Source organism: Podarcis vaucheri, assembly GCF_965113315.1.
Source record: "Podarcis vaucheri genome assembly, chromosome: 6".
NCBI classification, from domain to species: Eukaryota; Metazoa; Chordata; class Lepidosauria; order Squamata; family Lacertidae; genus Podarcis; species Podarcis vaucheri.
The window spans coordinates 9,110,001-9,123,161 of record NC_138764.1 but is presented as its reverse complement, the minus strand read 5'-3'; the positions used below and the strand labels follow the sequence as shown (position 1 = coordinate 9,123,161).

General features: G+C 47.7%; 1 protein-coding gene across 2 annotated transcripts in view; it reads left to right on the top strand.

The window, feature by feature from the left end:
• Positions 1–13,161, top strand: part of ASTN1 (astrotactin 1) — a 219,908-nt gene that overhangs the window by 152,181 nt on the left and 54,566 nt on the right. For both annotated transcript variants that reach the window (XM_082229018.1, XM_082229017.1), the window contains exons 9-11: positions 6,696–6,770; positions 8,132–8,269; positions 11,663–11,813. In XM_082229018.1, the coding sequence (XP_082085144.1) occupies positions 6,696–6,770; positions 8,132–8,269; positions 11,663–11,813 (364 nt within the window). The remainder of the gene's footprint in view (positions 1–6,695; positions 6,771–8,131; positions 8,270–11,662; positions 11,814–13,161) is intronic.

Genomic DNA, 13,161 nt, shown 5'->3' with positions numbered 1-13,161 from the left:
AAATTTCCCGTTTCAGTCATCGATTTCAACAGCAGAAAAAAGTACAGTCATATCTATGCCTTGAAACAACATCAAAATACATAATTCTGCAATCAGCCTTTTGTTGTTTGTGGTGCTGTGACACTTGGGTTAGAAATGAAAGTGCTTATTTATTGTTGCAACAGTCACCACCATTTTCTCATCCATTGTATTTATTGGGAAATTATCTTCAATCTGAATCGCTGACCAAAATGATACCTAATTACGTGGAACGGCTCACAAGTGCCCTTTTTACCTTCACCATCCCCTTTCTTCTTCTTCCCCTGTCTGCTTATTCCACCCTTCCTCCAAGGCCATCCAAGCTGTGTGCCTGGCTCCCCCAACTTTTAAAACTTCACAGCAAGTGGAGAAATAGATTAGCATGTCAGTCGTTCCAAGGACAACCAGGAAGTTTTCTGGTGGAGTGGGAGTTTGAAATCTCTTCTCTCCACTCTTAAGTCCCAACACTCATTCCACTGTTCCACATTGTCTTCTCAGGGTGCTTCATTGCTCAAAGAAAACTGAGAGTTCTCCAAACGTATACCTTTTATTCTCACAAGCGATTAGGCTGAGAGACAGTGACTTACCAAAGTCACTCCATGAATATTATGACTGAGTAGGAAACTCTGTGGTCCATGCAGGACACTCTGCCCATTGTACCATATCCTGGTCCGACTACACTGGTTGCCAATTAGTTTCCGGGTCCAATTCAGATTGTTGGTTTTGACCTATGAAGCCTTAAACAGCTCAGGACCACAATACCTCAAGGATCACCTCTCCCTATACGAACCGACCCGAACCCTGCGATCATCATCTGCGGTCCTTCTTCATGTGCCTCCCCCACAAGAGGTCCGGAGGGTGGCTCCCTGTTTGTAGAATGCTCTCTCCAGGGAGGCTCAGGTGGCGCTGTGGTCTAAACCACAAAGTCAAGGGCTTGCCGATCAGAAGGTTGGTGGTTCGAATCCCCCTGACAGAGTGAGCTCCCGTTGCTCGGTCCCTGCTCCTGCCAACCTAGCAGTTCGAAAGCACGTCAAAGTGCAAGTAGATAAATAGGTACCACTCTGGCGGGAAGGTAAACAGTGTTTCTGTGTGCTGTTCTGGTTTCGCGAGAAGCGGCTTAGTCATGCTGGCCACATGACCCGGAAAAACTGTCTGAGGACAAACGCTCGCTCCCTCGCCCAGTAAAGTGAGATGAGTGCCGCAACCCCAGAGTCGGACTTAACGGTCAGAGGTCCTTTAACTTTAGGGCTGGGTGGTGTGAGGTTTTCAACACTGTGATATATCACCAGTCAAACATTGCAATCTGGCAATACACAGCAATGCTGAAACAACAAGCTGCTTTACCCCTAGCCTGCGAGGGTGAAACTACCGCAGCTCTCACTGCAGGAGCTGCTGCTCTTTCACCCCAGTGCCTCAGGGGCCAGGACAATGCAGCTTGTTGCACTGCTCAGCTGGGGGGGCAGGAAGACTCCCGTCCCCCAGCTGAGTGAGCCCCATGCCTCTCTGGCTCTCATGTGAGGCACTGGGGTTCACTTACCTGGGGGCAGTAGCAGTTTAGAGTAGCAAAGGAAGGAATAAGCTGCATTGGCCCAGCAATACAGCTTGGCCCTCCCTCTGCGGTTGAGGGGCAGAGCATGTTGGTGGCTTCACCCGGCAGTATATTGTAGGTGGAACTGCTGCTACTCCTGAATCCCTCTGTTTCCAGTGGCCCAATGTTGAAATCGGCGTTGCTGGCTGAGTGGCTCAGGAACGACGTCTGTTTCATCGATATACCACTGGGTGAAGCCACTATCGCAGTCTGGCCCTCATATCGGCCCTAACCCTTTCATACAGACTTTTTTTAAAAACAAACAAACCCACAAACTCCTCAAATGCATAACAGATGAATGCAGAAATGTGACCAAATGGACTTATGAACACATACAAAATTGCCTAGAAATAGGCTAGTGTATCCATTTGTGGGGTCTGGGATTGCTGTTGCTAGTTGGATTTCTTCGTTTTGCAATGTTCACATTGTTGGTGCTTTGTAGGCAATAGATAGCCTCCTTCATGAGGCCCAGGGGACTGACAGATCCTCATGAACCTTTCATTGCAGAGTTGGGGTTAGATCACTCTACACCCATGAGGGCCTCTGAAGTTTAGAAAGCCACTTGGCTTTGCTGGTGTAGAGGCAGCTCTCCTGAGTTGGATTCATGGTCAGTGGAGTAAATGGTTTTTGAGCTTGTTAGCTCCCTTGAGGGTTCTGTCACAGACCTGAGAGGCAGGCTAAACCTACTAACTAATACTTGTGGTGAGCCTGGATAGTCTAGACTGGATTATGAGTACCGATTGTTCTAGGGTGGTTTGGTGAGTGACAGGCATTTGGGGTGTGGAAAACAGCAAAACAGAACTGTAGAATCACAGAATCATAGAATTGTAGAGTTGGAAGGGACCCCAGGGGTCATCTTGTCTGACCCCCTGCAATGCAGGAGGCATCTTTCACCCAACGTTAGACTCGAACTCACAACACTGAGATTAAGAGTCTCATGCTATACCGACTGAGCTACACCAGTGTAAAAATTCAATTTATTACACTTGCATCTCCAAAGCTACTACCCTCAACCACCTGGAATGCTCATGCTCTCTTGAACAACTCTGTTTTTTTTCTCGCTTATGGCTAAAATCCTTTCCTTTGAACACCTATGTTGGATGATGGATGAATTATCTTCACATTGATTCAGAACAAGAATGCTAAAAAGGAAAAAGGGGAAAGGAGGGGGTTATTGTGCTAGAGGTTGACTCATAATGGTGGCTGCACCTTATAATTTTCAGCTGCCCTTCAAAATATCTTGTGTTTTTTGTGTGAGTCATGGGCTGTAATTATACCTCAGCCAGAGCTGTACCAATGTCACCACAGGATAACACACAACTTTTCAGAGAACTGTGGGCAAGTCTTTTGAAGCTCTGAAGTTGTGAGAACAAGATTTAAACTGGGGTGGGCAGAAGACAGACTGGGATCTCCTGGTAGGTGGATGGATTTTGGAGGGGGGGGGCAGAAATTTGGATGTTTTTATCACTCCTAATTGTTTAACCATAGCAATAACTTAACTAAATTAGGCTGCTGAGGTGAAGAATGCTAGCCGGGAGTGGACTTTGGTATATGAGAAGAGTGTGAGCACAGTTCTAAAAACAAAATCCTAGTCTCAGAAGTACCTTGCTCTTTAATTCTAGCTATATATCTTTTGCTCCTGGCTCTAGCTGGCAGATAGAATCATAGAATCATAGAGTTGGAAGAGACCACAAGGGCCATCGAGTCCAACCCCCTGCCAAGCAGGAAACACCATCAGAGCACTCCTGACATATGGTTGTCAAGCCTCCGCTTAAAGACCTCCAAAGTAGGAGACTCCACCACACACCTTGGCAGCAAATTCCACTGTCGAACAGCTCTTACTGTCAGGAAGTTCTTCCTAATGTTTAAGTGGAATCTTCTTTCTTGTAGTTTGGATCCATTGCTCCGTGTCCGCTTCTCCGGAGCAGCAGAAAACAACCTTTCTCCCTCCTCTATGTGACATCCTTTTATATATTTGAACATGGCTATCATATCACCCCTTAACCTCCTCTTCTCCAGGCTAAACATGCCCAGCTCCCTTAGCCGTTCCTCATAAGGCATCGTTTCCAGGCCTTTGACCATTTTGGTTGCGTTCCAGTTTGTCAGTGTCCTTCTTGAACTGTGGTGCCCAGAACTGGACACAGTACTCCAGGTGAGGTCTGACCAGAGCAGAATACAGTGGCACTATTACTTCCCTTGATCTAGATGCTATACTCCTATTGATGCAGCCCAGAATTGCATTGGCTTTTTTAGCTGCCGCGTCACACTGTTGGCTCATGTCAAGTTTGTGGTCAACCAAGACTCCTAGATCCTTTTCACATGTACTGCTCTCAAGCCAGGTGTCACCCATCTTGTATTTGTGCCTCTCATTTTTTTTGCCCAAGTGCAATACTTTACATTTCTCCCTGTTAAAATTCATCTTGTTTGTTTTGGCCCAGTTCTCTAATTTGTCAAGGTCGTTTTGAAGTGTGATCCTGTCCTCTGGGGTGTTAGCCACCCCTCCCAGTTTGGTGTCATCTGCAAATTTGATCAGGATGCCCTTGAGTCCATCATCCAAGTCGTTGATAAAGATGTTGAATAAGACCGGGCCCAAGACAGAACCCTGTGGCACCCCACTAGTCACTCTTCTCCAGGATGAAGAGGAACCATTGATGAGCACCCTTTGGGTTCGGTCAGTCAGCCAGTTACAAATCCACTGAGTAGTAGCATAGTCAAGACCGCATTTTACCAGCTTCTTTACAAGAATATCATGGGGCACCTTGTCAAATGCCTTGCTTAAATCAAGGTAGGCTACATCCACTGCGTTCCCTTCATCTACCAGGCTTGTAATTCTGTCAAAAAACGAGATCAGGTTAGATCTTGGGGTTCAAGCCTGAAGTCTGCCCACTCCTGACATGCAATCCCTGAGCATGGCTGGTCAGCACAACTGACCTATAGCTTAGGCACAGTCCTTTTATGTACTTCCTGTTAGCCCTTCTTTAACCTCTAGCTGCTCACCTTATGGTGAGGCCACTGCCGGATTTACATATAAGCTAAACAAGCTATAGCTTAGGGCTCCACTCTCTTGGGGCTTCCATAAAATTTAAAGGGGAAAAACATGGATGTACATTTCCAAAATATAAAATAAAAAACAAATAAAATAAAACCTACGTACAGCAACAGTAGCAAATGGCTTTAGATACCTGTTAGGTTAATAAATTACCATATAGCATATATTGAACACAAAAAACAGCCACAATTTGTTGTTGACGAAGGACAGCTGGGCATATAAAGGGCCCCATTACCTTCAGTAGCTTAGGGCCTCCTCAAACCTAAATCCGGCCCTGGGTGAGGCCAAAAGCTTTCTTCTTCTTAATACACATGACATTAGCCACAATCCACATCTGTCCTGCTGTTCCTTGAGAAATACTGTGTTTAGATTGCGTTTTCCCCCAAACCAGCTTTGATATACAGTGGTGCCTCGCAAGACGAAAAGAATCCATTCTGTGATTCTCTTCGTCTAGCGGTTTTTTCGTCTTGCGAAGCAAGCCCATTGATGGATTAGCGGATTAACGCTATTAGCGGCTTTTAGCGGCTTTTAGCAGCTTATCTGCTGATTGGATCAGCTGATAAGTGGCTTAGCAGCTTAGAAAAAGGGGGGAAGGGAAAAAAGCCAGCAGGAACTCGCAAGACATTGTCGTCTTGCGAAGCAAGCCCATAGGAAATTCGTTTTGCGAAGCACCTCCAAAACGGAAAACTCTTTCGTCTAGCGAGTTTTCCGTCTTGCGAGGCATTTGTCTTGCAGGGCACCACTGTAATTTGAAAATGCAAGCCATAGGAAGACATCCATGTTCCCTCTCCACACACTGGTGTAGACAGACAGCTGGTGAATTGGAAGCGCATCCAGTGATGTGAGGCAGGATGGGGAAATGACCTCAATGAGTTTTGAAGCTGGTAATGTGTATTGACTTTAAAAGCAAACTAGATGCTTTTACTGTTACATATGGTCAAGCTACACCTGCTGGAATTCCCTTTTCTGTACAACTACAGTCAATACTTGGTTCGCAAACGCCTCCATTTTGGAACGTTTTGGCTCCTGAATGCTGAAAACCTGGAAGTAAATGCTCCAGGTTTGGAACGTTTTTCGGAAATTAAATGTCTGACACAGTTTCCACTTGAGTGCAAGAAGCTCTTGCAACCAATCAGAAGCCGTGCCTTGGTTGCTGAACACTTCGGAAGTTGAACAGTCTTCCAGAACGGATTACGTTCGACAACCAAGGTTTGACCTTATTAAAGGTGCTGAAAGAAACCTGTCTTTTTCTGCATCTGCACACCCTAGCTATTAGGTCTGCAGTGAAAACAGAAAGACTGGCATATCTATCTCTGTTTGTTTGTTTGTTTGTTTGTTTGTTTGTTTGTTTGTGATGCAATAAACATGTTAAATGGGGAGGGGGGAATAGTGAATAAGTTGAAGGCTGCAATGTAGAATCTCTTGCATTGAAAATTTAATTGCTATAGTATAAGTGTGGGAGTGTCCATTATTAATCAGTTTGGGGTTTGTTTGTTTTGCAAGCCTAAGTTCCTATTCAGGGTTACTGTAAGAAACCTCCTCATCACTGATACAAGTGAATGAAAGAGTCTGGGAAGTCCCATGGCCTAACATCCCACCCATGTGGGACTTAGCATGCTATGTGCTGGACTCCATTGAGAAATATCTCTGCTGTGTTTACTTACCTCAAAGTTGCCTGAAGGGTGTTGAGGAGCTCCTTCCTTCGGGTTTGGCTGCTATTACGTGCTGTCAGCTCATGTGCAATTATGAGGTGAAATATTGTGAGGTGTGTTCTCTTCTCTTATCCAAGCGTTTGGTTGAGTGAGTATCTCCTGTCTTCCTTTGTTGCTGTGCACTGCTGTTCTGGTCTTCTGCTCTGTTGTTTTGTCATTGCTTGACTTGTGCTTTCATTTCATGGTTTTAATGTAGTTGTTCCAGTTCTGACATTTTTTGTAACTTCTCCTGAGCCATTTGGTGATGTAGAAAGAAAGAAAGAAAGAAAGAAAGAAAGAAAGAAAGAAAGAAAGCTTTTATGGTTTCTGTGGTTTTGTTTTTCTCCAGGCCATGGCCATATACCATATTCCAACGTGGATTTGATTTGGTGCTGGGAGAGCAACCTTCTGACAAGATATTCAGGTAAAGTTTTTTCCCAATGCAGCCAGAGTGACCAATCATCTACCGTATTTTTCGCCCTATAGGACGCACCGTCCCATAAGACGCACCTAGTTTTTTTTGGGGGGGAAATAAAGGGAAAAAAATTATTTCCCCCCCAGGCGCGGGGCTGGGGCAGCCCGAGCTTCCCCCGACCCCAGCCCCCAAACAGGCAGCTCTCTGCAAGCCGTGGGAGCCCAGCGGTGGCTCCCGCTGCTTGTGGAGAGATCCGCGAAGCCTGGACGCGCTGAGATCAGCGCGCGCAGGCTTCGGGATGCCGGCAACTCTCCCCAAGCAGCGGGAGCGTTGCCGCTGCTTGTGGAGAGATCCGCGAAGCCTGGATGCGCTGAGATCAGCGCGCGCAGGCTTTGGGATGCCGGCAACTCTCCCCAAGCAGTGGGAACGTTCCCGCTGCTTGGGGAGAGATCCGCGAAGCCTGGACGCGCTGAGATCAGCGCGCGCAGGCTTTGGGATGCCGGCAACTCTCCCCAAGCAGTGGGAACGTTCCCGCTGCTTGGGGAGAGATCCGCGAAGCCTGGACGCGCTGAGATCAGCGCGCGCAGGCTTTGGGATGCCGGCAACTCTCCCCAAGCAGCGGGAGCGTTCCCGCTGCTTGCCGAGAGGTCCGCGAAGCCTGGAGAGCGAGAGGGGTCGGTGCGCACCGACCGCTCTCGCTCTCCAGGCTTCAGCGGAAGCCTGCATTCGCCCCATAAGACGCACCCACATTTCCCCTTCATTTTTGGAGGGGGAAAAGTGCGTCTTATAGGGCGAAAAATACAGTATATTATCTCTCCTTGTTCTCTGCTGTTCTTTCCCCCTTTCCTGCCTCAGCATATACTAGGAAAATGCCATTTCAGGTAGAGTGGCACCAAATATTCACAAGTGAATATTTTCAGCATGAAAGGGGCGAACTACCGGGGAGAGAAAAAACATGCCTGACAAACCTCTCTCCTTGAGCACACAACCACACAGCCCTATTTGGCAACACCGTTTATGTCTTGGAACCCGACTTCTTCCTACGAACTGTGACTTTTCTGCATAACCAATCAGATTTGGCTAGGAGGTGACGTAACTGAAAGCAAGCAAAGCTAACTCAGAGTGAATCCAGGCATTGGCCCTTCAGCCACAGACACTGTCGGCAGAGTCATGCAGGCAGGAGTGTTCCTCAGCACCTCTTCCTGGAGATATTTAACTCCAGATTCCAGACACTGAACAGGGAACATTACGCAAGCAAAGTCCTGCCAACTGAGTCATAGCCTGCTAGAGAATTGCATCTAGATTCATGTCCACAATGAATGCTTCTTCTTGGGCCACGTATCCAACTGGTTTCCTCTCTCTGAATCCAGATTCACCTATACTCTTGGGGAAGGGATGTGGCTGCCGCTGAGCAAGAGCTTTGTCATCCCACCCGCTGAACTGGCCATCAACCCATCAGCCAAGTGCAAAACAGACATGACAGTGATGGAGGATGCTGTGGAGGTCAGGTACGTGCTTGTTCTAAGCTTTAGAACGATCAAAGGGTCGCTCGGGTTCCTGGAAGCCATTTCCCCACCCTAGTAGCTGCTAAGTTTTCTTCCTCTCTGCACTCTCATGCTTAGAGTTGTCTGCTGCAGGACACCTGAGTGGCTCCACTTCTCTCTCTTCCTCTTCCCTGGACACACTTCTGGTACAGGCCAGCAGGCCAGGGCACATTCGGCAGACGACACACACTTACCATTTGGGCAACAGATTGAGACCTATTTCTCTTTTACTAAGGGCTACAGCCCTTGCTTGCATTACTTGCCAGCCCCACCAACCCTGCCATACTCCTCTGGTCATGCCATACTCCTCTCCTTTTACAGCTCAGCCAAGCCTCCTCTCCCTTTATGCATCACCCTCCAAAAACCTGCAGCAGGCCAGGGGCAGGGCAGAGGAAAGGGGGAGAGGCTTGACTTGCCTGCAAAAGGAAATAAGGCAGTGGGGCAGGGCGAGGGGCAGAGGACAAATGAACCCCACTGCGCTCGTCCAGCCCCTGCTTCTGCTCGAGTGATGCCAGCTTGGCTATTGCACCTTTCTCGTGCCACCCTCCCCAGATCCAAGTCTTGCTGGGCTCGTGCGAGGCTGGGACTGAAGGGTGCACAGTTGCCACGTCCCCACAGCACCCTTGCAAGGCTCAGATTTGGGGAGGGCAGCACAAGAAGAAGAAGAGGAGGAGTCTGGATTTGATATCCCGCTTTATCACTACCTGAAGGAGTCTCAAAGCGGCTAACATTCTCCTTTCCCTTCCTCCCCCACAACAAACCCTCTGTGAGGTGAGTGGGGCTGAGAGACTTCAGAGAAGTGTGACTGGCCCAAGGTCACCCAGCAGCTGCATGTGGAGGAGCGGGGAATCGAACCCAGTTCCCCAGATTACGAGTCTACCGCTCTTAACCACTATACCACACTGGCTCTGTTGTCTTCCAGAGAAGGGTGCAAGAGGCACGTGCCCCCCGCCAGCAAGGCAAGGCTAGGGCAGGGCTGCCCCCTCTCCCAGCAGCTTTGCAAGGCTGGGATCCAGAGAGGGCGATGCCTCCTGTATACCACGCAGGGGAGAGCGCAGGCAGCCAACAGCACCTGGCCGGTGCAGAGCCTCCAGTATAACATGGCCTGCGTGGGGCGCCTGCTTCACACCCCTTCCAAAAGCCACAGTCAGGGCCCCTCAGGCAGCCATATGCTGCACCACTGAAAGAAAAGAAGGAAGCCTGCATTTTTAAACGCGTCCTTTCCCCTCTCCGCCCTACAACAGCAGTGGGAAGAAGCTCCTTTCCCCTCTGCCCCACGAAGAGGGAGAAAGTAGCTTGCCTTGTGAAATGCAGGCTTTTCTCTCCTTCATCCAGTCATGCCCACAGTGGTAGACGGACAAAAGGGACGCTCCCTTTCTTTGGCTCCTCTCTCTGCCCACCTCCAGTGGCAGCAGCAAAAGGGGGGGGGTGCAGGAAAGCTTGCAAAGCCCTCCCTGCTAGGGTGTGTTGAATTTGTTAACTTTCAAATTCCCCAAAATGAGGGGTGCCAAAACGTTGTGACATGACTTCGTAAGTCAAAAGATATTTTGGTTAAATTTATATAATTTAGCTTTGCGTGGTAAGTAAAATGTGTGTAAAACTGCATATAAATCATTAAAAATGATTGCCAAGTACTTGCAGTTATGTCATAAATTAATATTATTGTACATTGTTGTTGTTGTTTGTTGTTGTTGTCGTTATTTAGCATTACCTGACATTCCCAGAAGGTAAAATTAAAATTATTTGGTTTTCCGAAAGCAAGTTTACATGCTTCTTCTTCGATCACAAGCTAAATGTTGTCCAGTCACAAAACTAATAGCAGGTTTGAATTCCTCACACCCCAAAACATATTTTTATAGACCCCTCACTGAAGAAATTTGCAAAAAATGAGTTCCAGCCCATAAAATGATATGCCCTTCCCTGACTCCATCAGGTTTGGGTTTCTGCCTCCTCACTCGTGCACCTGTCCACCTCTTTGCCCCTTTTCAGCTGAGCTGCACCAATGGCCCAGTCACTATAATAATAATAATAATTTATTATTTATACCCCACCCATCTGGCTGGGCTTCCCCAGCCACTCTGGGCGGCTTCCAAAAGAATATTAAAATACTATAATACATCAAACATTAAAAGCTTCCCGAAACAGGGCTGCCTTCAGATGTCTTCTAAAAGCCTGGTAGTTGTTGTTCTCTTTGACATCTGGTGGGAGGGCGTTCCACAGGGAGGGCGCCACTACCGAGAAGGCCCTCTGCCTGGTTCCCTGTAACTTGGCTTCTCGCAGTGAGGGAACTGCCAGAAGGCCCTCGGCGCTGGACCTCAGTGTCTGGGTAGAACGATGGAGGTGGAGACGCTCCTTCAGATATACAGGATGGAGGCCGTTTAAGGCTTTAAAGGTCAGCACCAACACTTTGAATTGTGCTCGGAAACGTACTGGAAGCCAATGTAGGTCTTTCAAGACCGGTGTTATGTGGTCTCTGCGGCCGCTCCCAGTCACCAGTCTAGCTGCCGCGTTCTGGATTAGTTGTAGTTTCCGGGTCACCTTCAAAGGTAGCCCCACGTAGAGCGCATTGCAGTAGTCCAAGCGGGATCTTGCAGGGCAGGCTGGAGCAGTTCCCCAGTGGCACACGGGCTGTGCTGCTGCTTGCCTCCTCACGTTCCAGATGCCAAAGTGGTGACATTGGGGTGAGGCATGCAGTGCCAGTAGAGCAAGGGGGCTTCTGGGGACCCTGCCCTGCCCTGGATGTTCCTCTGCAGCTCACCTGTGGGCTGCCCGCTGCCCACAATGTTCACCTGGGCTCACCTGCCTGGGATGCCCACCTGATCCATCATCATGCTGCAGTTCACATGGCTACCTATCTCCACCCACACAAACTGCAGCATTATGCAAGCACACAAATGCACAAAAATAAATATAAATATATAAAATAAACGGGCATGGTGCATCAAAACACCTATCCCTCATGCAAATGGGGCATTGCCTGTACTATGAAATGGGTAGTTAACGAGTAGTTAATGCCTACTACATTGATTGGCTGTATTTTTCCACTTTTCAAGCTTCTGGTGGTCCACAGAAATGGTCATCTGTGCACAGCCACAAAGCACTCACATCATCTGCAGCTACCCTGTCTCTGTGCTCAGTCATCCTTTAGCAGAGACACACAGCTCCATGTATTAAGCCACTTTAATACTCTCCTGCTAAGCATAGTAGGCCTTCCAGATGTTGTTGGCCAATGGCCAGGGATGATGGAATTTGTAGTCCAGCAGCATCTGCTCTAAAGCTCATAGAACACTGATGTGCTGCAACGAATAGTAATATTAAAACAATGAATATTAACAATTGTATTTTTCTCTCTTGCAGGGAAGAACTGATGACTTCCTCCTCTTTTGACAACCTGGAAGTTCTTCTGGATTCATTTGGGCCGGTTCGGGACTGCTCCAAGGACAATGGTGGCTGCAGCAAGAACTTCCGCTGCATTGCAGATCGGAAATTGGATTCTACGGGTTGTATGGTTCGTGTACTTTTTATTGAGAGTGATGCAGCTGCCTCTTGAGAAAGTGGGATTGCAGAGATAAATGTCTGTTTGCACACATGATTTATTTGGGGTTTCAGTGTATTTGTTTGGCGTATACATTTGGCACCAGATTGGCTGCAGGAGTTGCTGGAAGGACACAAAGAAAGCTCCATTCATCCAGCCATCTTAGGGACTCCACTCCGGATTTGTGTAGGGTTTAATCCCTAGCCTTTTCTTCTCCTGAAGAAATCCTTCAAGGCAGCGGACAAAGCCCCATATGTTTGTATTATCTTTCAGCTCTGTGGCTGTTCTTTGTCTCCCGTCTCCTACAGTTTCCCCATTTTATGCCCACCTTCCCCCTTATGCAAGACAAATATAGACTTGACACACTGCCTTGCCACACCTGGTAGGAAGCTGGCATGACACTTGACTTCCTAATGAGTACGATGCACACTCTTTCTGTATGTTACACGCTCTTGCAACTACAAGTTTGCCGCCTTCACACTTCACTTTTTTAGGAATACACGTAAAACATCTTTGATGTACATTTGTGTATTTCTTAATATGTGAAGAAGTCCTTCGATGAATTAGCGTGGGTGCCAAAGGGAATGAATGAGTCATACTCTTTGTTGGTACAATCTGCTCAGTAGCTATTTAAATATTAGCAAAATTCCCCTGGAGCTGCAGAGATGGTATTCTTTCTAAAAAGTGAATGTGGAAAGCTAAAAAAGCCAATGCAATTCTGGGGCGCATCAATAGGAGTATAACATCTGGGGTGCATCAATAGGAATATAGCATCTAGATCAAGGGAAGTAATAGTGCCACTGTATTCTGCTCTGGTCAGACCACACCTGGAGTACTGTGTCCAGTTCTGGGCACCACAATTCAAGAAGGACACTGACAAACTGGAACGTGTCCAGAGGAGGGCAGCCAAAATGGTCAAAGGCCTGGAAACGATGCCTTATGAGGAACGGCTAAGGGAGCTGGGCATGTTTAGCCTGGAGAAGAGGAGGTTAAGGGGTGATATGATAGCCATGTTCAAATATATAAAAGGATGTCACATAGAGGAGGGAGAAAGGTTGTTTTCTGCTGCTCCAGAGAAGCGGACACGGAGCAATGGATCCAAACTACAAGAAAGAAGATTCCACCTAAACATTAGGAAGAACTTCCTGACAGTAAGAGCTGTTTGACAGTGGAATTTGCTGCCAAGGAGTATGGTGGAGTCTCCTACTTTGGAGGTCTTTAAGCAGAGGCTTGACAACCATATGTCAGGAGTGCTCTGATGGTGTTTCCTGCTTGGCAGGGGGTTGGACTCGATGGCCCTTGTGGTCTCTTCCAACTCTAT